The sequence below is a fragment of the Amphiura filiformis genome, chromosome 1 (genome assembly GCF_039555335.1).
Source record: "Amphiura filiformis chromosome 1, Afil_fr2py, whole genome shotgun sequence".
Classification (NCBI taxonomy): domain Eukaryota; kingdom Metazoa; phylum Echinodermata; class Ophiuroidea; order Amphilepidida; family Amphiuridae; genus Amphiura; species Amphiura filiformis.
The window spans coordinates 39682447-39709267 of record NC_092628.1 but is presented as its reverse complement, the minus strand read 5'-3'; the positions used below and the strand labels follow the sequence as shown (position 1 = coordinate 39709267).

General features: G+C 37.3%; 1 protein-coding gene across 1 annotated transcript in view; it reads left to right on the top strand.

Moving 5' to 3' along the window:
• Positions 1-220: 220 nt before the first annotated feature.
• The window catches only part of LOC140159217 (uncharacterized), a 29736-nt gene continuing 3135 nt past the window's right edge, over positions 221-26821 (top strand). The window contains exons 1-8 of the mRNA XM_072182614.1: positions 221-542; positions 802-873; positions 1885-1956; positions 5196-5324; positions 5539-5814; positions 6057-6323; positions 22464-22541; positions 23750-24034. Of these exons, the coding sequence (XP_072038715.1) occupies positions 221-542; positions 802-873; positions 1885-1956; positions 5196-5324; positions 5539-5814; positions 6057-6323; positions 22464-22541; positions 23750-24034 (1501 nt within the window). The remainder of the gene's footprint in view (positions 543-801; positions 874-1884; positions 1957-5195; positions 5325-5538; positions 5815-6056; positions 6324-22463; positions 22542-23749; positions 24035-26821) is intronic.

Sequence of the window (26821 nt, the reverse complement as noted above, 5' to 3'; positions counted from 1 at the left end):
GTACTCCATCTGCCCCGGGAAGAACCCATTTTAGGATCTCCATCAAAAGCCCCTCATTCTATAGCATTTGTCTACGACCCCCTCCCTTTCTTTAGCATTTACCCACACAGACACCCCCAAGACCGTGTTGAAAATGGTAAAAGCACATGCATATCACTTTACTATTGGAGCGCCCCTCCCCCTCCGCCCGGTCCCTTACCCTCAAAGTGTAAGGACTAAGATGTTCATTATCTTCACAGGTGTTACGTTGCGGAGTTCTACATCTCAATCAAATACCCAAACCGTATTAATAACAGAAGATGAAAGGACCCAACAAACAGCTACTACTCCACTCAGTGAAAGTAAATCTACAAGAGGCACAGCGGCAACACATCATGAATCTGCCACTCCTCTAAGCCCTACTGAAACATCACAAGCAACACAACCTGAATCTTCCACTCCTGCAAGTTTTGTTGATTCAACTTCAGGAGTATGGGTGACCAAATTTATAACTGAGATAGTGACAGAAATATTATCAACTGTTCCATACACAACCGCAACATGTAAGGAAGTAATTTTGATCAGAACTATAACGGTTGGCCTATTGTTGGAATTGAGGCTGAATAACATTGATAAATAACACGTGTAAACAACAAAAACGTTTTGAATTGTATCAATAAAACATGGAGAATAACACTTTTCCCACAAAAGGTACGTGTTTATGAATAATGCAAGACGCGTAATTTTAATGAATAATGATATTATCGAGCAACCTGCCTGGGCAGGGGAAATTATCTACCTTTTGTTTGTTTTTATCGACAGGCAATGGATCACCAACAGAAAACACCAGTCATATCAATCCTACTGAATCACCATGTATGTCCACAGTCCCTGGTATGTAGCACAATTCAATGTTCTATTTCTTCAATCATTTTCACAAAGTAAAAATGTTTCAAGTATATTACCTAAAGAGTAATATATTTGCATATTTGATGGCTATTGTTACCACGCAACTTTTATGTTCTTTCAATAACTTTAAGACGATATCCAGTAGCAAAAGTAAATTATAATTCTATTTTATGGTATCGTACTATATCCTATTCATTAATTTCATCACATTACAGACCTGAGGCTAAATTACATGATCAAAAACATTTAAAAAAAACCAGTGACAAATTATTTTGAATATATTAATAAAACATTGAGAATAACAATTATTCCATATTCTGCAGGAGGTATTATTATAAAGAACAAAATATCAATTGTTTCAAAAATATGTCGATAAGCTATTTTGCTACGTGGAAAGTAGTAAGACAAAACACTTTGTCAGCATCTAAAGGCATCAAGCATGATACCACCTGCCAGGGGAAGAAGATCTTTTGTTCTTACTTATGGTGTTGGAAGCCCCTTGGGAAACTTTAAATAATATCATCAGAGAGACCCAGCTCGCAAGCATTCAGTGCATCAGAATAAGATGAAGGATTCTTGCTCAGAACTATCCTGCGAGCCTTTGAATAATAGAGCAAGTTCTTTTCCAAATTTGATCGTTGTTTAATCTTCACATCTGATTAGAGCAATTAATTGTTGTACAATTTTTTATGTTGTTGTTGTTTGTTGGGTTTTTTTGGGGTTTTTTTTGTTGTTGTTGTTTTTTTGGGGAGGGAGTTATTAATCTCCCACACAGGTTGTGTGAATTTCATTTGGGGTATACCAGAATGGGTAACTCCATTTGAAATCTATACCCCCTGTGTGGGAGATTAAAGTCATGTCTTACATAGGACATATGGATTTCAACTTGAATAGCCAATTGATCCACGGATCAGAACATAAGCTATATATAACTTACCCATTTTGTTATACTGTACGTACTGTTCTCATATGATTCCTTTTGTGTTATAATTGCAGCTTTTACAGACCCCTGCATTTGTAAAGACTGTCCACCTACATTTAATATCACACGTCCACAATTACCTCAAAGTAAGTAAGCTACTTTAATAGTGACGTTTTGGGTATATATTGATAAAAAAAACCACCTGTTACAAATACATGTGTCAACCCATATATCTTAGTTCACGTCACTTTTCAGAATTTCTGGAAATGACAGGGGGGGTGTAAACAACATTTACTACTTCATAAAAGCTTCATATTATATAAGGATATTGGATGCATTATTATATGCCTTTGGCTCGGTCGGAATTTTCGTGACTCATGTGGTATATTCTCGTATACTCAAAGCCATCTAATAATATATAATTGTATAATACAATATATGCCGAATCAACGTAATCGAGGGTGTCCATTCTGTCAGAAAAACACAATCGAAATGTTCAAATTTCCTCGCCACAACGAGAATTTAAAATTTAGTCACACCCCCGCCACAATGAGAATTTAAAATTTAGTCACACCTATGCTCGCACAGATCGTGTTTTCATCTTTACAAGAAGTAGACACTGTAAAGATGAAAACACGATTTTAGATAAATAGCGTCATCAGTGTTCACCTTTTAATTAAAATGATATGCTATTAAACAGCCGTGAATGTGCTCAACTGTGGTCAACTAAATGTGCTCTCAACTGAAGTAATGTACTCATCTGAAGATAGCTGATGAAGTAGTGTGCTCGTCTGAAGATATCTGATGAAATAGTGTACAAGGTTTTGGTGACATTTACAGAGCAATAGGTCGATTATCCCCGTGTCATAACTCTCAATCAGCACCCCTAGCCCCTGGCTCAAAGCGCATCCTATCCCGTTCAAAACGCCAGCTGCTTTTCCCCTAATCTCCTTCTCAGTCGGTTTCTGTTGCTCCTAGGTTACTCGTCGCAAATAACAAACCGTCTGAAATCGAGCAGAAGCAACAACCCCTCTGATTGGCGCCAACTTTCCAGTTAATAAACAGAAAGGATCCTCAGGTGATTTAGGGGTACAATCCACGCTCAGGTGGATTAATGTGCTATCTACCTGATCCTCTCTATTAATGGACTACATTTTACCTATATAATTATTATACTGCGCCAAAAAGTATCCGAACACTTAAAACAAAAGCCATATCTTAAAGACACAAAATCTCAATTGCAAAATAAAGTAGCCAATTGATGTGATTTTATTTAATTAAGCTGCACTCAATTAAATGACAAATGGTCGAGTTTCAAAAGTGACTCTATCGACTACTTAATATTGTAATTTAGTTTTATTGTATGGCTTTTGTTACTGCGAGGAAGGTGTTACGCAGCCTATAGCGATGCCACCCGGTCAGTGGACCATGATTAAGCACACATAACAATAAAAATAAAAATGGGTGACGGGGTTGTCTATAATGTTAAGGTTACGCAGTCACCTTGTTTTATTGCCCGACGGGGCTTTTGTATATTGAAACTCCATTAGTTGCAAGTCCTCACAATTGACTTCTACGGCCTCACACCTGCCGGGCTGGCAGCCTTGATATCCTTTCTTGATACTGGGCCCCCAGCCCGTACTCTGGGCTTAAAAATATCAAGGCCACAAGCCTGGCAGGGCTAAGGCCGGAGACTTCTATAGTGAGGACTTGGAACTATTGGAGTTCAAATATATAATAGCCCCGCAGGGCAAAGAAGCAACGCGTAATCTTAATGTAACGTTGACCAACATAGGGCGTCAATATAGTCATCTAAACTGATCCATATAGTCTGTTTATAAACTGACTATATCCGGCAGTTTAGTTAGGAGACCAGGTTGAGTAGACAGTTATTATTTCAGCATTTTGAGTAAAAAAATAATCGAAATCGTATATTATGGTTTTAACAGAGTGTGTGATAGCGGTAAAGAAACTTGCAAACAGGGTGAGACCAAAATAAAACAATGGTTTGACCAAAAATACCAGCAAAAGAGTGCTCAAACAGGGGAATGGGAGCTAATGAATTCTAGTCATTTTTCCAAATACAGGGCATCCGTTATCATGATTATAAACTAGGTACTTTGGCCCATATGAGGTGAGGCAAATTTTGTGAAGTTAATTATATTATCAACACTCTTGGTAGATGTAAGAGCAGGCAGGTATGTCACATAAATATGCTCAAAGAGTATGTTGAATGGGGTGACAGCAAATCACATCTACATCAAGTGAAATTTATCAACAACAACAAATAATACATGTACTCTAAATTAAAAATTAAAAAAATGAGCAAAAAGAAAACAGACCAACAAAAAAGAGTCTATTAATTAAATTTTTACTCCCTTTGAGTAATTTTGCATTTGCAGTCTGTTAAAACGAATGAGCCTAATCAATTCAATGCACAAAAATAACAGGGCAGGTGAGCTGCTGAGGTCGAATTTGCTACAGCGTTAAGTCGTGTTCACATTTAACCAAAAAGAATGCCACCTACTTGTATAATGAAGTATTATGTACAGCCTTCTGTATGTTTTATTTATTTGTATTGTTGGAATATCGGGTGAGATTAAAATAAATATCAACTCCTTGAAAACCGCTTTACAAGACTAGTATTGGCTACAATTCTCTACGAGAGAAACACTAACAAATGCGGTTGAAAAAATGCTCTCAAATTAAAGCTGGTACCAGAGATGTTAGGTAGTGAAAATATTATACCTTTTAATACTGAGCAAAGATAATGCAGAATCCAAAAAAAAGGGGATATGGTGGATGTATTTCGACAAGTTACAACTCTGGTAAAAACACATCAATTCTGTCAAAAAGAAAGTAGTACAGAGGGGATCCAAGCTGTTCTCAGAAAGAAGTCAATGGTGAAATTTGATATTGTCATCAGTGCAAGGATTGTGTACGGAAAGGATAGGTCAGTTGTCTCCAAGTCTACAGTAGATTATACAGTAAATTATTGATACTCTGAGATCTCAGATGCAAGTGATTCGATATAATATGCCCCAAAGTGCAAAATTTGACTTGGACCAGGTTGAGAGAGCAGCTAGCTTGGCGCATTCCACAACCACAATCGGAGCCATTTTCGGTGCTGTTATGTGTAAATGTCCCTTTAATATCTGACAATGTTCCTGCACGTATTTAAAGCAATTATTACAAGCATATGGTTATTAAATGTGGGCCATCTGAATATTAATAAAGTGTTAGTAGGCCTATATTGTAGGCAGGCCTGAAGCCAGAATATACAGTAAGCCAAAAAATTAAGGTACCAGTTGTGTTCACCCCTGTATGTCCTAAATATTCTAAAAGTAGACATTTATGTGAATTGTTATCATATTTACATTTTTAGCATCAACCACTGAATCAACTACAGGAAAAGAGGCAAACCAGTCTGAATCTATCACCACTGCCAGTGCAGCTGAATCAACTACAGGAGATGAAGTGACTGAAGACTTGACTTCTGCATCATCATATTTAGGTAAAACGTGCCATTTATATAAAAAGTCGGCATAGAACCCCAAAGTTAATTTTAGAAAATAAAAGATTAGATTACCATAAACTGACGGAGCCTTACTTTAGCCAAATTATATTATATATTATCATTATAGAAATATTATATAAATCAAAGTACATTTGACTAATGCTTTAATAATTTGTTTGACTATCGTCTTATTTGTGTATATTGGGCACAGGTTCTTGTCAGAGCGACGAGTTTCAATGTAACGATAGTGCCTGCATTCATGATTATTGGTATTGTGACGGATATTTTGACTGTGCCGATGAAAGTGATGAACCGACTGGTTGCTACTGTGAAACCACAGAAACCGTATGCGATGATGGTGGATGCGTCGATGTAAATTCATTGTGTGATGGTAAAGCAGATTGTGGTGATGGCAGTGATGAAGCAACCTGTCGCCTCACAACCATTTACGTGGTCACTGAAGATTTAGCGACAACTGATATACCAGGTAACTTCAAAGAATTGAATTATATCTCTGAAATTTTTCAGAAAATAAAAGATTAGATTACCATAAACTGACGAAGCCTTTTACACACACACACCCCACCCTTCACACATACACACACTTACAACATTAGCCAAATTATATAATTATATAGATTACAGTAAGATTATATAAATCAACGTACATTTGATTAATGCTTTTATAATTTGTTTGACCATCGTCTTATTTGTGTATATTGGGCACAGGTTCTTGTCCGAGTGACGAGTTTCAATGTAACAATGGTGTGTGCATTAATGATTCTTGGTATTGCGACGGAAGATTTGACTGTTCAGATGAAAGTGATGAACCACCTGGCTGCTGTGGAATCAGGGAAACCGTATGCGATGATGGTGGATGCGTCGATGTAAATTCATTGTGTGATGGTAAAGCAGATTGTGATGATGGCAGTGATGAAGCACCCTGTCACCTCACAACCATTGACCTGGAAGATTTAGCGACAACTGATAAACCAGGTAATGTCAAAGAATTGAATTGAATCTCTGAAATTTTTCAGAAAATAAAAGATTAGATTATCATAAACTGACGAAGCCTTTTACACACACACACACCCCACCTTTCACACATACACACACTTACAACATTAGCCAAATTACACGTTTTATGCTTAAGAATGCTTCCGCTGTACGTTTCTTTTGTTCACATTAAACGCTTGTCGACCACTTTACACGTACACCACAGCAGCGTCCGCCAAAATCAAAGTGTTTCTCGAACGGCTTTAAAATAAGAAAAATTTTAATGCTAAATTATTGCACAAGGCTTATTACCTTTTTGAAGTAGTCAAGTGGGAGGGTTTTCAATGAAATTTTTGTGTGTGAAAACTGAAGCATCCTATGTATGAAAGAATATATTATGAATATTAACTGCGCATCATATATGACGATTCGCGATACCCAATCGTGTTACAGTTGATGTTGTTTAGGATGCGGGGTTCTATGTAATTTTACATAGATTTTTCACGAGCTTTAATATCAGTCTTCATTTTCACTAAATTCTAAAAATATTTTAATGTATATAAACTTAAAGTAAAATTCTCTGACTCCTAAACGACATCAACTGTACCACAATTGTGAATTACGAATCGTTATGATGTGCAGTTAACATTTATATATTCTTTTATACATAGGATGCTTCAGTTTTTGCACAAAAATATTTCATTGAAAACCCTCCCACTCGGCGATTTCAAAAAGCTATTCAGGCTTCCTTAGCATGTGCAATAAATTAGCATTAAAATCAAGTTGGTTTTGAACACATTCTAGAAACTCTTGGAGTATGGCGTGGGCCGCTGTATTCTCCTGCATTCTCCATTATAGAACTCATTATGATATCACTTTGACTGTTGACATCATAAGTGCACCCTCGCGCAAAACGGGTATTTTTTCATTTTTTGTTGGGTGTCGATTTTCTAGTATCTAGAATCGAGTCTATATATTATATAAAATAATTTGACACGGCTACACTTTACCCTGTTAAATATGCCCCCCCCCCCCTTTATAAACATGCGATTTTCACGGTTTTTTTGGCTACATATATGACTTAAAATATCGAGGTTCAGACCAGCTGTCACAGAATGAGCATAAAGTTGGCTCCTTGCTTTGGTCTTCAAAATCAATATTTCCTCCACAGTGTCTTTTGTCTATTGATTTTTTTTATGATTAATGGACTGTATCTTCTATAGTGCCCTAGTGACTTTATGCTCATTTTTTGTGGGAGCAGGTGATTGTGAGTTAAGGCTTTCTGGCTCTCAACCCTCGATATATTTGTAAGAAAAAAAGCTATCACTAGACTTCATTAAATAACTGGGGGCCACTCAGTACTAAGATATGCATCATAGGGCCCGCACTTTGGCTCGACATTTGAAAGGGGCGTGAATTCATTTTTGGATACGCCCCTATTATAATTAGGTAATACTCGACTCACACACATTCCCTATATGTATATACATGTACCACATGCAGTAAATCTGCCTGCTTTATCTGTATTGTGCCGCCGTTCTTAAGCAAATACGGTAGTTAAACACGATTTCATCAAACATTATAACAATAGCTCTTTTATAGTGTGCAATCATCCCGGGAAATAATTGGGCAATAATAGAGGATGTGCGTGAAATTATTGATTGGCTCCATACAAAGGAATTGAACAAAGGAAATTCCTTCACCGTAATCATGGCGCAATGCAGTGCATTCAATCAAACGTTGTCGTCAACCTATTTGATCGTATAGTGCATTTGTTATGTGTGTGAGACGAGCTGTCGCGGTAGATTGCAATAGCTTGTAATCATGCTTTTGTTGAATGAATTTGAGTACTCCGCCATATTTACGGTATGATACGTCATAATCTAGGTGATTATTTGCATTGGATGTCTTGAATACGCTGGCGAGGTTGTGTAATAATCGGATTAATGCTATAACAGTAGGTGAATACAAGTTTTGAATATATCGCGTTGCAAAGCCCCATTCAGTGATCCCAGCGAAAGTGAAAAAAAAATCAAATTGTTACTTTTATAAAAAAATTAATGAAAACAATTGGCAAAAACCCAAGAAAACGGCAGTATTGACGAAGTTGAAGCCCCATTCAAATACATGTAGCTAATTTATATATACTGTCAGTATATAAATTACAGATTCACGTAAATGCATTATTTTTGTCTTAAATAGGCCTACACGGCTTAGGGCTGAACCACTAGCAGAAGACACCAAGTTGATGTTTTATGACCTTTGACATTCTTTTGTGGCGAGTGACATGATCAGTTCAATTCACGCCGAGTGTCCTTGACAGGTTTAACTCTGCTTCAGTGGCCATGAAAGAATTCAAAAGATAACCTCTGCCCCAACAATCCCAAGCAATTGTCTGAAACTGCTCTTCGAATGATGTATCATAAGAACTCAGTCGTCAAATGATGATAGTCATATAATGACCAAAAGATTATTACTGACTATATCATTGAAGACTGAGTTCCGCAGTCTTGTACAAAATCTGAATTTTGATGATTTTTACGATCGTCCGGATGAAAAAAAATCACTGAATGGGCCGTTAGTTCCCTCCTCTCCTTACCCTGGCAATATGAATCAAAGAAAAATAAAGAAAAAATAAATAAAACAAGAAAAAAAAAAAAAAAAGAAAAGAAACAATAAAAGAAAAACAAATATGAAAAGTTCGAACAATATTTGGTTTATAAAATTAATGTGACCGTGATGAGGCTCGAACTCACCACCTTCCGATTTAAAGTTCGAAGCGCTAGTGTACCAAATTCTGATGCCTTACCAAGTGAGCTGTGCTCCTGAGATACGAAATAAAAATAAAATAATACACTGTATACCTGCTTGTGTCGGTAATTGATTTACTCAAGTTCCATAATGGTACAGTGCAACAGAGCAAAAATGCCCAAAATTTAAAAGCTATATAATTTATGACCACTATACACTACACATAAAAATACTAATACAAGGGAATTTCAACGTAAGAATCCGAACAATTAAGTACCAACATGCACAGCATTGTCCTTATATCACATTTGGGTTTTAACAAAATGTTATCAAACCTCTACTGTGATTGGCAGCTGCACAAGGCATCTCTTTGATAGTTGATAATGGCCATCCATTCAGCAAGTGGCTACTAACTGACCTTGACAGGCTTGAATGAGCACTGTCATCTGCTACAAAACCATCACACTCTAGGACCTGGTCACTCCATAATGCTACAGGGAGCACAGTACTTTGACAATGGAGTGAAAGACTATTATTATTGATTAGGTGCGGATTTTAAAAGTACAGCTCCTATTCGCTACTTGCACAGTTCCGCCATTATGCACTATGTGCGGGGAGAGCCTCGAACTGGCAGCATACATGAAAGGAAGAATTATGTAACCTTACACAGAACGTTATGACTAGTTCAATTCCCATTCATGTATGCTGCCAGTTCGAGGCTCTCCCCGCACATAGTGCATAATGGCGGAACCGTGCAAGTAGCGAATGCGTGTATAGCAAAAATCATGTAACTAAAGTACTAAATGCATTCTGCAAAATGCGCTCTGACCAATTTATAAAGCATTTCATTAGCTTTAATTTGACATATTGTTTGACATATTTGGAATTATGGTAAATCATTAAATAAAATATTAATTAATTAATCAATTATGTCAATTAATTAAAAATTTAATGCAAATATGCATATTTCTCTGACAGAATTGTAGGATTTGACAAGAGCCATCTTTCTTGTAAGTTTGATTCTTATAACATACCGGTATCGTATTGCGTCCCGTTATAGTTGCAGAAAAAAATACGCGTGCAGGACACACACACACACACCCACACACCCACACACCCCCAGAGGATCGTACCGTTTTACAATCGTATAACATTCATTGGCGCTAGTAGTAGTAAATTCCAGCACAAAACAGATAAATCAGACAAATTTACTATACATAGGCCTATACATGTATGGTATGCCAAGGACTGTTTAAGAATATAACATTAGATTTATGATATTTACTTCGAGGACTGTTATATATCAAAATGTGAAAAATATCAAATTTTAATAATTTGTCATAAAATTTGTATTATATCGTGAATTTCAAACAATGAAATTTATTTGATATCAGAAAGACATTCTTCGTATTCAGAATGCAATTCGATATGTCTGATGTGCTCTCATGTCCCACAAAAAATACTATCGAAACGCTCAAAACGCTCATTCCCGATCCCTTAATTTGGTTAATTTTTTTTTTTTTTTTTTCTTTTCTTGTTTTATTTATTTTTTTCTATATTTTTCTTTGATTTATATTGCCAGGGTAAGGAGAGGATGGAACTAAAGGCCCATTCAGTGATTTTTTGATTTTTTTCATCCCGGCGATCGTAAAAATCATCAAAATTCAGAGTTTGGATACTAGACTGCGGAACTCAGTCTTCAATGATAGTCAGTAATGTTTATATTTTGGACATTATTATGACTATCATTTGAGGACTGAGTTCTTATGATCCGAGGAGCAGTTTCAGACAATTGCTTGGGATTATTGGGGCAGAGGTTATCTTTTGAATTCTTTCATGACCACTGAAGCATAGTCAAACCTGTTAAGGACACTCGGCGTGAATTGAAAGACCATGTCACTCGCCACAAAAGAATGTCAAAGGTCATAAAACACCACTTTGGTGTCTTCTGCTATCTAAAGGCATATGGCTGATTTTGTACCTTTCGTCATTGTCATAGATGTGCTAACATAGCTTGCTAGTGCAGTGGTTCAGCCGAAAGCCGTGTGTCTAAGACAAAAAATAATGCATTTACGTGAGTCTGTAATTTATATACCGGTACTGACAGTATATAAATTAGCTACATGTATTTGAATGGCGCTTCAACTTCGTCAATACTGTCGTTTTCCTGTTTTGTTTTTTTGCCATTTGTTTTTCATTAAAATTTAAAAACGTAACAATTTGATTTTTTTTTCACTTTCGCTGGGATCACTGAATGGGACTTTATAGCGCGGATTATTCAAAACTTGTTTTTACCTACTGCTATATAGTATTAATCCGATTATTACATAACTTTGCCAGCGTATTCAAGACATAGGTTAAGTAGGGATAAACTGTACATGGGTATACGCCGTAGAAGTGACGTCATAATCGGATTAACTACCATAGCAATAGATGAATACAATTTTTGAATATACCGCGCTGCACTGCAGCAGGTTGAACTCATCACCTGTCTTCAATCATATAATAGGTTGAATACAATACCACTCTTTTCAAATAGACTAATCTTACAGGTAAGGTGCAATCTATGGTTCAATGCATCGGTACCGCATGAACGTTGTAGTGCGGGGCGATATAGCCAAAATTGTATTCATCTATTGCTATGGTAGTTAATCCGATTAACTACGTCACTTCTACGGCGTATAGAGGCCCTGCATGCTTTTATCGATTGGCTCCAAACAAAGGATTTGAACCGGTGTCCTTCACCGTAATCACGGCGCAGTAGCCTACAGTCCATTCAATCAAATGTTGTCAGTGTGCGAGACGAACGATGTATAAATCTGGAGGTCACATTTACTTATCATGCTTATTGTAAAAAGTTTGTCCAATGCATATACTGTGTGTATTGTTCCCGGGTATTGTCAATGCAGTCAAGCAAACAGGTATTATATTTTGAAAAGGCCGCTATAGTATATTCACAGGGGTGTCTTGAATGGCCAATCATATGGGACATAATCAAATTGCAGTGACTGCTTCCTTTGTTACCACATGTCAGTCATCTTGTGATTATTGGACCATGTAAACCTGCAAAAAACGAGCCAAAGTGCAGGCCCTATGTATGTGATATCACAAAGACCTCTTGTTTTTACCCGTTTGCCCTCAAAGACCCTATATTTTTGATGTTTCCTCCAAAGGACCCCCCCCCCCATTTTTCTATTTTTACCCCTAAAAGGCCAGTACATTTAATTTAAAAACTCCTACTGGTACATCATCTGCTTCGGGAAGAACCAATTTTTAGGATCTCCCTCAAAATTACCGGACTTCTTTAAAGATAAAGATGGCAAAAAAAATACCGATTCAACTAAAATAGCCGATAATTTCAACATCTTTTTTATCAATATAGGCACCAAACTAGCTGATAAAATAACTGCTCCTGACGATGACTACATTTCCCCATTTAATTCAATAAATCAACAAAACAGTATTTTCCTAAACCCAACATCCCACGAGGAAATAATTAATATCACTAAAAAACTTAAGGCTAGCAACAGTAGTGGATTTGATAATATAAGTACTAAACTACTCAAAACAATAATTAATGAAATATCTCCTATTATTACACATATATTCAATAGATCTCTACTAACGGGCATTGTCCCATCTTTACTAAAAATCGCTAAAGTAATCCCTATTTATAAATCGGGTGATAGTCAAATTTACAGTAATTATAGGCCGATTTCAATACTACCTGCATGCTGTCTCCAAAATACTTAAAAATAATTTACACCCGGCTTTTTGACTTCATTGCTAAAAATAATATATTAAGCCCCCACCAATATGGTTTTAGACCAAACAGATCCACCTACATGGCGATTAATGACCTTTATTGCAAAATTACCAGGGCATTAGACGACAGTCTTGGAATATTCCTAGATCTAAGCAAGGCCTTTGATACCCTCAACCATGATATACTTCTCCACAAACTAAATGGTTACGGTATCAGAGGTCTTGCCAATCTAAAAAAAAAAATTATCTTTCTGAAAGAAAACAGTATGTCGTTTATAATCATCATAAATCTGTTGAAGGTGATATAATTTGCGGTGTTCCCCAGGGATCAATCCTTGGGCCACTTTTATTCCTTTTATATATAAACGACCTCCCACTCTCATCACCTTCCTCCCATTTCATTATTTTTGCTGACGACACAAATATTCTTTTCTCCCACAAAGACCCGAAACAACTTGAAAATTTAATAAACATAGAACTAAAGAAAATTTCGAACTGGTTTAAACTAAATAAGCTTTCTTTAAATATAGACAAAACTAACTTCATGATCTTTAAAAATAAATATAGCAATAAACCTGATCATAACATTGAGATTGATAACAAACACATTGAAAAAGTTGAAGTAACTAAATTTCTTGGAATTTTAATTGATAACAACCTTTCTTGGAAGACCCATACCTCCCACATATCCAAAAATAGTTTCAAAATATAATGGCATAATCAGAAAAGTCAGACCATTCTTAAACCAGGATTCCCTCCATACATTATATAACACTCTGGTTCTGCGATACTTATCCTACTGTACACTGGTATGGGGTGACAAAAATAATAGCAATTTAGAATCCCTCTTTATCATGAAAAACAAATCATCAGAACATGTACTTTTTCACTTTGGCTGGATCATACAACTCTTCTTTTTATTTCCTTAAAAAACTAAAAATTCGTGATATTTACACATTTCAACTTGCAACGCATATGTATCGTTACCACCATGACCTCCTCCCACAAGACTTACCAAATAATCATTTTATGACTAATTCTGATATCCATAATTACAAGACCAGACAGGCCCTTGACCTTTACATCGCGACAACTAACACCCAGCTAGCTAAAAATACAATCAAAACCCAGGGACCTACCACTTGGAATTCACTGAAAGACAAAATTAAAAACTCTTGTTCTCTTTCCTCCTTTAAAAAAAATATGACTACTCACATTCTGGATCAATACCATTCTGAAAAAATCAATAATGAGTACGCATCAGTCACATAAATCTCCCTAATCCCCATGGATGTTTGCCCTGCACCCTCATTTTTTTCTGGATGTTCTTTCAAAACAATATTTTTTCATTATATTCATGGGGTACACGCATGTACCTAAGTAATATCACATCCTCTTAATGTTATTATTATTTCATTGATACATTAGTTCATTTATTCAAGTTAATTATTTATACATATTTGTGTGTTTTTTCTAATGTATAATATATATTGTAACTCTGGGTGCCATCAGCCTCACGCCTAGCGTTTTGATGGCATCCACATCACATGTATTTAAAATGTAATTGCTTATAAAATAACTTTTGATATTTATGATATATTGTTTTCTAAACTTTAGTCATATTTAATATGTAATATCTTGTTTTATGATATATATTGTTATATGTGATGGAAAAAATAAAATTGAATTGAATTGAATTGAATTGAATTGAATTGAAAAAAGACCCTTATTCTTTAGCATCTGACCACGAAACCTTCCTTCCACATTTTAAGCACACAGCGTCACCAACCCTATATCTTCGTGTCAAAAATTGTCGTGATAGTAGGGTGAATACACTCGTTCTTCAACAGCTACGCATGACGAATTTGTTCGAGATAGGCCGAGCGAATCAAGCTAAGCACGTCACTTGAACGATATGAGATACCACAGCGTTTCCATTCATTAGCTGAAATGACGCGTTTTACGATCTGCGCATGTTCAGTACACCTTTTGACGTTGCCATTACAAGAAAATTGTCAGGTTTTTTGTTTTCAATACACTAACTGGAAGTTCAATACACTCAGCTGCGATTGCCGTATTCTTTCAACACATATATTTATCCGCAATTTCACCGAAATGTTTTTAAATCGACCTATAATATTACATGCGCGTATTTTTTTTGGGGGGGGTGGCTTTGGGGGCGGCAAAATCTAAGGGGGCGGCAAAAAGAATTAGTGAATAAAAAAGGGCGGACAAATTTGATACAGCACTTCACTTTTTCAAACGACCGAGAAAAAAATTGGGTCAACCTTTTCGGGCTGTTGAGGAAGGGGCGGCAAAATTGAATTTTCTTCAGCCCCCCGGGGTTGGGGCGGTCACGGTATGCCAATGTAATAATGTGATATATTCAACTGTTTGAGAATATAATCATATCAAAAAAATATGACACCACCATGTATATCCCATTCAGCTCAGACCTGCACCATACCATAAACATACATCTGTCATTAGGCCTATAGCTAGGAATAAATACCAGAAATATACTGCAAACATGCTATGAATAAAATTATCGTCAAGTGGCGGTCTTTTCAAATCATAAGCTCTTGTATGTATTGTATGAATTAAACTGTGTGCGGTCTGTGACCGCAATTCTATAGACATAATACAGGCTTCTGCTTCTAGTTGTGCTCCTCCATCGTATATGTTTTAATTTTGATGGAAATAAATACGATTGATTGATTGATTGATTGAGAGAGTGCAATTATCCTGGTCAATAGGATTATGACTCTTTTCATTAAATGGAATGGAAAGATATCTCTTGAGGTGAATTTTATTTCATTAATTCAGTTTATTTGTAATCTAGCGCTTGATGGTGTGTCACGTGATTCCGTCTGTACAAATGCAATTATTGACCTGATGGTGATGCTGTGTAGCATTTATCCCTAGCAAAATTGTTGAATTGTTGAAATCTTTAGCGCACATGCATGTTACTTTACTATTACTATTACTATTTACACACACACACCCCCACCCACACCCACACGCCCACACACACACACCCCCACCCGTCTCTTACCCTCAAATTGTAAAGACTATGGTGTTCATTACATTTTTGTTACTTTCGCAGATGCTACACTGCGGAGTTCTACATCTCAACCATCTACCCAACAACCCATATTAACAAGAGAAGATGAAGGGACCCAGCCAACATCTACTACTCCACTCAGTCTAACTAAATCCACAGGAGGAACAGTGGTAACACAGCATGATTCTACCATCCCTGTCAGTCTTACTGAATCATCACCTGAAGAAGTAACGCAACCTAACTCTGTCACCCCTACTGGAGTATGGGTGTCCAAACGTGAATCTGCGACTCCTCTTGCTGAATCAACTACAGGAAAAGAGGCAATACAGCCTGTATCTACCATTCCTGGCAGTACTGATAAATTTACAACCGGGAAAGAAAAAAAATGTCATCAACTATTCCATCTGCAACATGTAAGTAAAGTAATTTTGTTTCATTGGAACTTTAACGGTACTGTTTCATGGGCGTAGCAAGCGGGTGGGTAGGGTGGACGAAGTCCATGGGCCCAGAGGGTCCATGGGCCCGAGCAAAAGCGAAAATGAAATAAGGGGTTCAGGTTGAGGTTCAGATGGATGAAAACAGAACCTTCATGGCTGAAATTGTAACACCTACCATACTTTCACGTTATTATAATAAGTGCAGTGTTTTGTCAACACTAAAGCAGTAGGGTGGTTTATCCTATTGTACCAGATCTTGATGGGCCCCTGTAAGATTCGTTATAAGGCAGTTTAATAAAATTATACGCCAAAATGATATTCTTCAAATTTAACATTTCCATCTTTATGGTATTTACAATATTATGTGTTGCCATGTTCAAATAATTAAAGAAAAAACATTAAATAAATTGCTTTCATCAGGCGTAGTACTATAAAGAATCGCGACAGAATCTATGAAAGTATCCGTTGAAAATGTTAAGGGGCCTAATATATTCAAGTTTGACATTTTTTGTTGTTACCATGACTGTATAATAAAGACAAATGGGAGTTATATATGATGAATGTCAACACAAGGAAGTATAGTTACCTTTGTGTGTAAAAATTTCAAATATAAACTTGAAGGAACAACTCAAAAGTTTGATGAAGTCATTATTAGTCATTGTTGGGGTGTGTGTCAAAAAGGCCGATTACGTTAGTAAAAAGTAGTGAAAAGCTATTTAAACCCATAATGTACGATCTTTTAAAACGAGTTTGGTAAATTTCTTCCAAAACTGATTTTTGTCATATTTGTAATGTTTACACATGCCACACTGAGTTCCAACTTACACGTAATTGGATCCAACCCAATTCATTGTGTTTTTAGGACAAAAGCAAATTTGAATTAAAATCCCCATTAGAACACCACAGTTAAGCGGCTGAGATAATGAGTGAGTTTTCTGTTCCTTTACTTCATTAGTTTGGCTTAAAATGACAAGAAAACTATCATAATAATATTACATTATTTTTTGGCAAAGAATAATCAAATTCAAATTCGTATATTAACACTACTATTATTAAATTAGTCCATGGTAAAAGGAGACGTGTAATGTACGTACGAGTGTACGTGGGATGTAATCGCATTTTTTTTTCAATTATTTTCTATAGAATATGAAAATTGTTGACATGGAATGATTTATATAACTGGGATTTATGTATACATGTTTTTTTCAAAGGTTTCCATGATTCACGAGACGACACAATAATAATTTTCATAATGATCAAATGACCCGTGAATTCTGTATAGCTAAGAATAAAGTTCATTACACATGTTACAGGTAGGCCCAGGACTATCAAATTTAGTTACGATGAAAAAAAAATGGAATGACTTCCTCTTCCATTTTTTGCAGCCTTTAAAGTTTCAAAGTTCATAACCATACATTTTAGCCAAGGCTTATAGATTTTGGCAAACATGAAAACATATGAATTAATTTACATAAATTAATTCAGACAAAATAGGAAATTAGATAATTAAATTACTGTAAGTTATATTAATAGTGCACTTTCTAGCCCGGCGTGTTAAAAAGGTGACCTACCCAGCTTTAGATGAACGAGGATGACCTCTCATCATCAATGACAGATGAATAAATACGTTAAAGATTGTTAACATCATTCCCAGCCATATAATACATCAAAGACAAAGTTTCAAAATGTTTACCTCTTGTTTCCTGTATATTAGTTAATTACTTGATGTATAGTATGAAAATATTAATCTATTTAACAGTGGTCTTAAAATTCATGTATATTAAAGATTTAATATAGAGAACATGATGCAGTTATGTATACAGTAGAATTCATCTCGACCTTTGCAGGACTTAAATCCCATTAAAAGCTATTAAACCAAGATAACACTCATTGAAACAGCTCATTTGATTAAATCGGATCTTTTCTGGTTGTGCACATGTGTCTGTTTTACATGTGCGATATCGCAATAAAGCTGGTATTATAGCTTCAGTTGGGTAACCGATTATAAAGGAAACGAAAGGAAACAATGGTATGTGGACCTTTGTTCACGAAATGAGACAATGGCCTGCTTTTTGTTAACCAGCATTCTTGAAAATGAGCAACATAATGATTGTTGACTTAACATGGTTTGGAAATAATTTCTTCATATTTTTGGTGTTATCTGTCGTTTACATATCCTTCCTAAAACACAAAAGTGCGACCCTCTCCAAACACCTAAATTAGCTAAAAATTTAGGACATGTTACAAAACTATATTTTCTAGAATTTCATGGAATATTTTAAATGTAGCTTGTACCGTTTTTTTGTGGCATCCTTCAGAACGGAGCGGTCCGTTACCAATATAGCTCAATATTTTCGGTCAAATCTCCATTCAATTAACACGGGGAGTTGGCTAGCTATGAGCTAGCTATGCTTTGCCCTCACTCATATTCTACGAAAGTGCGACCCCTTCTGAACATCTAACCTAGCTGTAATTTTAGGTCATGTTAGAGAAATATATTTGCTAGAAGTTTGGAGAATACTTTAAACATTGGCCGGTTATTTTTCACACAGTGATGTTAACTAGGCAATGCCCATATACCTATAACATACACTGTTTGTAGAGGTCACGCGTCAATGGTGAGAGCACTGTGTATGTGTATAGGAAATCGGACAGTAACTGCAGTGTGAGTGAGTCACAAATGGCCATTTGCCAATTCATGGCAATTAAACCATATAATTTTAGGCCACTTGGTTTTCTTTTTTGCCTAGAAATACTGCAATTTTCGATATTTCACGTTTACGTTAGAGGGAGGGGATTGGTTTGGCTAATAAAGAAGATGTTAAAAGGTCCTCGTATTACTCCGAGGCATTTGCTCCCCCCCCCCCAATATGTTTCTTGCCCCGCCTCCAGTTTACTCCCCACCCACACTTTTGAGGCAAAACCCCAAAATTAACGTCAATTTCCACTTTTTGCTACAATTTTGCGCAAAATTTGTCGATTTTCCCCCTGAAATTCACCCCCAACCATGCCCCCAGAAAAAAATTCCTGGTGCCGCCGTTGCTTGCTACGCCCCTGACTGGACTTCACCAAACACCTGTTGGCCACTCACTCTAAGATATGCATTATTATTGTATATTCTGTCGATAACTTAAATAATTTGAAATTAATTCAATACATGTCGTATGTTTTAGATATTCCAATTCTGGTGTAACGATCAACTTTCAAAAAGTATCTACATTTGTTTTTCTGACCACTCTGCCACAAATTATCACTCTTGTCATTTCAGTTGAATCAACTACAGGAAATGAGGTAACACAGCCTGAATCTACCACTCCTGTCAGTCCTGCTGAATCAACTACAGGAGATGAGGTAACACAGCCTGAATCTACCACTCCTGTCTAGTCATGCTGAATCAACTATAGGAAAAGGGGTAACACAACCTGAATCTACCACTTCTGTCAGTCCTGCTGAATCAACTACAGGAGAAGAGGTAACACAGTCTGAATCTACCACTCCTTTCAGTCCTGCTGAATCAACTACAGGAAAAGGGGTAACACAACCTGAATCTACCACTTCTGTCAGTCCTGCTGAATCAACTACAGGAGAAGAGGTAACACAGCCTGAATCTACCACTCCTTTCAGTCCTGCTGAATCAACTACAGGAAAAGGGGTAACACAGCCTGAATATACCACTCCTTTCAGTCCTGCTGAATCAACTACAGGAGAAGGGGTAACCCAGCCTAAATCTACCACTCCTGTCAGTTCTGCTGAATCAACTATAGGAGAAGGGGTAACACAGCCTGAATCTACCACTCCTGTTAGTCCTGCTGAATCAACTATAGGAGAAGGGGTAACACAGCCTGAATCTACCACTCCTGTCAGTCCCGCTGAATCAACTATAGGAGAAGGGGTAACAGAGCCTGAATCTACCACTTCTGTCAGTCCCGCTGAATCAACTATAGAAGAAGGGGTAACAGAGCCTGAATCTACCACTTCTGTTAGTCCTACTGAATCAACTATAGGAGAAGAGGTAACGCAGCCTCAATCTGCCACCCCTGTCAGTAATACTGAAGAGTTAACCACGCCTCAATTTTCTACTCCAGACAGTCCTGTGGAATCAACTACGGGACAAAAGCTACCACAGCCTGAATCTACCACTCCTGTCAGTCCCACAGAGTCAACTGCAGGAAAAGAGGTAACTCGGTCTGAATCTATCACTGATACCACTGCAGCAGCACCAACCACACTAGAAGTGACTGAAGGTATGACCTCTGCATCATCAACGCAAGGTATTATTAAGACCTTTTATGTTTCATGTTAATTTTTGGTCAAGGATATAGATCTATGAAAAACTCTAATTTTTCTTCTGCATTGAATATTTTAAGTAAAACATCAGAACCGACTGTGATGTTTCACTCTCAATGTACAGATATCAAATATATTTTGGTATGTAAAGAAATCGTTAGCTTTAATAAGCCAAAACAATTATTTCAATCGGCTCACAAAGATATGTCCTCTTTAAAAAAAATGTACCCGTCCACTCTGTCCACGGATGAGGTTTTACTACATCAAAGGTTAAAATGAAACACTCGGTTAATGTCACGGAAAGAAAATAGCATTAGGCTTTGGAATGCATTCACTATGAGCGAGGATCACCAGCTAGCCTCCAACATCTTTGCAACCGTATTACTGACGCATTCTAGTATTCAAGTATACGGCGCACAAGGAGGGTACGCAATGCAATTGATGCAATGAGAACCAGGGCTGAAACCTGTATTCGAGCCCCGGGGGCACTCACATGTTAAGGTGGTACGGGTATGTGCGGCGCTCAAGGGTCCCTTTTTCAGGCTCTCCGGCAGTTCCTTAAGCCCACATTTGGATCTGCTCCAGTTCTTTGAGCCTCAAACTCTGACAATTGTAGCTCTTTAAGCCCAAATTTGGAAATAATTTAGAAATTTTAGCTCAACAGCCTATAATTTGGCCCTAATTTTAGTTCTTCAAGCCCCTATTTTGCCCGAAAATCAGTTCTTAGTTCCCAAAGTTCGGCGCTCCGCGCCGCACACCCATACCAAAATTTAAGTTGAGTGCCCCCCCCGGGATTCGAGCAACCATAGGAGAATGGAGAAAACAAAGATTTAAAATGTTTGCCTTTTGTTTACCGTCTGTTAATTTAATTATTTAATGTATAGTATGAAAATGTTAATCTATTTAACATCGGTCTTAAAATTCATGTATATTAAAGATATAGAAAAGTGAGTCCAAACAGCCATTTACCAATTTATGGCTAATTAAACCATATCATTTTGGGCCACTTATTAGAATTTTCGATATTTTACATTTACGTTAGAGGGAGGGGAGGGGGTTCAGCCTCCCAACGAAAGGACTTTCGTTTAGGACTTCATCGAACTTTCGGGTTGTTCCTCAGGGATAACGCTAATAAAGGAGATGCTAAAAGGGCCCCGCTCAGCGTCATCATCCCTATATCTTCGTGTTAAAAATTGCCGTGATAGTACGGCGAATCCACTCGTTCTTCAACAGCTACGCATGGCGATTTTGTTCGAGTTAGGCCGAGCGACTCAGGCTATTAGTTGTTGTCCCGTTTTGTTTTTGATTTTGTGACTATGATCCATCGATCATAACACTGATTAGGGGTTGAGATATGCAAGGTAAGTTATGACTTACCCGCTTTTTCAGTATGCTTCGACTATATTTATAAATACGTTTTCATAAATACGTGACCCATGGGCACGACATACCAAGACCAGCAAGTGTGACCAAATCCTCATGCCATTGACCAATATACAGAAATGGATAGGAACTCTTTAGATATATATCAAATTTAAGTATTAATTGAATAGCAAAATTAATACACATGGGGGATTCCGAATTTGCCTTATGTTATCAAAACAATATTTTTCGACGGAAACGTTTACAATATAATTGCAAAGTTGAACAAATTTTGACAATTTTGTTGTGTTATGTTGTTTCAAATGTGCAAGAAAACTACCCGCTGTGCAGGTCATTTCGGGACTAACTGTCTACAAGCTGTTGTGGCATCGTGGAGGTGGTCACGTGCGTATTTATAAATACGTATTTTTAAATATAGTCAAAGCATATTGTTGTTATTTGTTATAATTGCAGGTTACACATACCGTTGCAATAATTGTACAACTCCTCCACCTACATTAACCGACTACAATATCACAAAGTTTCCTGAAAGTAAGCTTCTTTAATTTTGGAATTTTTTGGTACAAGTTGATAAACAGAAATCGTACAAATGCATGTGTTAACCCAAATATCTCAATTCACGTCACTTTTCAGACATGAAAGCCGGGGTAGTTTGTAGATAAATGTTAGTATTTAGTCGAAGATAGAGATCATTGAAGACCGTAGCGTACTAATGACGTTTTTATACAACACGTTTTAATAACATTTAAATGTCGGGTTATATAAAGGTCGTGAAAACATTTTAAAAACGTTATTGTAAATATTTTGGGCAAATTATTTTTTGCAAAATATTTTTTCAACCCCAAAATAACATTCTGTTTAGAATGATTTGTACCAATGTTTTTGGAATGTTATTAAAACGTTTTTATACCCTTTATAAAACCCGACATTTAAATGTTTACTGTAAAACATTTGTGTTTGCTGTGCAGTAAATTACCAACAAATGTTATTTAATGTTATGAAAACGTTTTATACCATTAATGTACCCTTCATATAACCCGACATTTAAACGTTTTCTAACAACCTTTTATAACCTTTTGCGAATGATGTCGAAAACGTTTTGTGTTTGCTGGGTAATTAGGCATTCTAGAGATTTGAATGACAATTGAGACTAAAGGAAGAACTTGTGATTTTACATAACTTAATTAAAGCATTTTAAAATAGTAACAAAAATGCATTGGTATGTAATTGCACACCCATTGGGCCATTTTCTTCTAACTAATTATACGGTATATTCAGTAGCAGCTTTTACAAGTCACTATTTTGTGGTTCCTCTGGTATCATCAGAAAACACTGTTTTGCATCTTACATAACCTCAATTATTGTATGGGTTTTGAATGTCTGTTCATAAGTTTTCTGTTCTTTTTTAGTTCTTGTGCTTTGCATCTGACATGTGTCAGCTGTTTTAAGTGATTGAAAATGTGACACTTATACTCACCAATCACTTTGTTAGCGCAATATATTGTTTAGAACAAAAGTACATATAAATATCGATATTAAACTTGATAAAGGTTTAATATCAGTACAACTTGGACAGTGGCGCTTTTAAGTTCTTTCAATAACCTAGAAGAAATCCAAATCTATATAGTAAGTTCTGAATGTTCAACACAGGAACATTCAGAACTTATTACATGAACTTGGATTTATTGTAGGTTATTATCCAAATTAATAGTTTACATTGTATTGGGTTTTATCTACAGACAATGGATCAACAACAGAAAATTTGACGACTATGACACAATTTACAACTCTTACAAACCCTGTCAGTTCTGCTGAATCAACTTCAGGAGAAGAGGTAACACAGCCTCAATCTACCACTCCTGTCAGTCCAACTGAATCAACTTCAGGTGAAGCGGTAACCCCGTCTGAATCTACCACTCCTGCCAGCCCTGCTGAATCAACTACAGGAAAAGATGTAACCCAGCCTGAATTTACCACCCCTGTCAATCTGACTAAATCAACTACCTTTGCATCATCAACGCAAGGTATAATTATTATGAACTTGTTAAGGGATGGGATATGAACGTTTGGACAGTATTTATTGTGGGACATTAGAGCACATCAGACATATCGAATTGCATTCTGAATACGAAGAATGTCCTTCTGATATCAAATAATTTAGATTTTTTGAAATGCGCAATGTAATACACATTTTACGGCAAATGATTAAAAATTGATATTTCAAAATCTCGAGCCGTATAAATGGCTTCAAACAGCAGAAATCGAGGCTTGAAAATGACATTTCTTCGCGGGTTACCGACGACATCAAAAATCAGGTGACTGATCATGTGACCCGGAAAACAGAGAACAAATTTCAGAAAACAAAATGGCGGCATACACAAAAGTTGGATCGGCTGATAGAAAAATCTCGCTCCCCGAACAGCAACCGCAGGAATACGGCAGAAAACCCGGAACTAGGAGGAGAACAACTAAAGAAATGGGTCGTCAATCTGTCTAAATTTAAGCTTACTCAACCGCAAAAGTCCGTACTCGCCAAGGGGCTGAATTTTGCACCCTCGCCAACTGTGTTACCTCATGAGGAATACATCGTCGCGACGGAGTTAGCATGTAGAAAACTACCTAGCAACGAAGCTGCTGTACTGCGATCGGAGATGGCAGGAGTTCTACGTAGTGCAAAAACACCAAAACAGAACATCACCAAAGAGGAAAGACAGGCGATTCATGAGCTACGCAAAGAGAAATCTATCATTGTGCTTCCGGCAGACAAAGGCAAAGCAACAGTTGTCATGCAGGCTGATGAGTATGAACAAAATTACAAGGTATGCTTAGCGATGAAAAGACTTATGAACAGCTTGACCGTGACCCCACTCCACGCTACAAGCGTCAACTTGTAGGCATTTTGAGTAGGTTGAAGAAGGAAGAGAAGATCACCAAATCGCAGTACGACCATTTGTTCCCCACAGCGGAAAATGTACCTAGGATCTACGGAACACCCAAAATCCACAAGGAAGGCAACAAAGTTAGACCTATTGTTGATTATACAGGTTCTATCAGCTACAATACATCCAGAGCGCTAGCAGACATCTTGGCTCCCCTAGTTGGACAGACGGAACACCATGTTAAGAACTCCAATCAGCTTGCAGAAGATTTAGCCCAAGTATACATAGAGGAGGAGAGATCTTTAATTCTCACGACGTGGTGTCGCTCTTCACTAATACACCTGTGGATAAATCGCTTGAGGTCATAAAACAACGCCTGCTTAAAGACAAGTCTCTCAAAAACAGAACACTGCTCTCAGTTGATGACGTGATGGAACTCCTGGCTTTTGTACTTACCACAACATACTTCTCATTCAGGGGCAAGATTTACAGACAATTGTTTCGCGCAGCTATGGGCAGCCCAGTGTCTCCAATCACAGCCAATCTGTACATGGAATTCTTAGAAGAGCAAGCCATCGCTACAGCGCCCTTGAATTGTAAGCCTAGACTTTGGAAGAGGTATGTCGACGACATCCTTGAAATAGTGAAAGACAATCAAGTTGACAACCTCACACACCGCCTGAACAACACTGATCCAACAGACAGCATAAAGTTCACTTACGAGAAGGAAGTAGACGGCCGTATCCCATTTTTAGACACGCTCATCGTCAGAAAGGAGGATGGCTCAGTCAAACTTTTGGTTTATCGCAAGGCTACCCACACAGACCAGTATCTCAACTTTAGATCCCACCACCCAATATATCACAAGTTAGGAGTAGTACGCACCTTACTGGACAAAATGGACAAGATCGTGACAGAAACAGAAGACAGACAGAAAGAGGAAGACAACATCAAGAAAGCATTGAAAACGTGTGGCTACCCAGAGTGGACAATTGAGACAGTCAAAAAGAAGATCAGGGACAAACCTTTGAAAGCTACCAAAAACAAAACCAAAGACACTTCTCAGCAGACCAAGGGACTTGTAGTTATTCCATATGTCGAAGGCGTGGCTGAGAGAGCCAATCGGGTGTTCAAGAAGCACAACATTGCCACTGCCATGAAGCCAAACACCTCGCTGAGGAAGCTTTTAGTTCATCCGAAGGACAAAATTGACCCGCTAGACAAAACTGACTGTATCTATGAGATTCCCTGCAAAAACTGTGACTGTACATACGTTGGTGAGACCGGCCGAAAATTGAACACCCGGCTTAAGGAACACCAAAAAGAAACGGAAAAAGTGGAAAGGGGCAAAAGAACTTTACGCGCCAGACCAGAAAAGAGTCAGTTACAGAGCAAAGCAAGTCAGCCATAGCGGATCACGCCATTCAACAGAACCATGTCATCAACTGGGACGATACCAAAGTTTTACAGAAGGAGTGTGATGCGAGTACTCGCTTCATCAGAGAATCAATCTGGATACGTAAGAGAGGCCCAGCCGTCATGAACAGGGACCAGGGGGCCTACCATTTAAGTCATGTGTATGACCCTCTCCTCAAGACCACGCCCCCAAGGGATGGAGCTGTGCTACCACCAGCACAGAGGATGATGGGATACCAATCACTCTGAAGAAGTATGTCGTCCAAGACATACGAAACTGTCAGGTCAGTGTCACAAATTTTGGTTTTGTATATGAAAACTTCAAATTATATTTTCAATATTGTAAAGGATTTGTCCCTAATTGTAGTCAGCATACGATTGAAAAATCAATCATTTCGACTGAATATTCAATCTTTAAAGATTTGTTCTTTAATTACAATCGCTATAAGATTGAAACCACTCCTTCAGATTAAGGGCTCATCAGATAGCAACATCAGCACAGCATTTTTCTGGGAC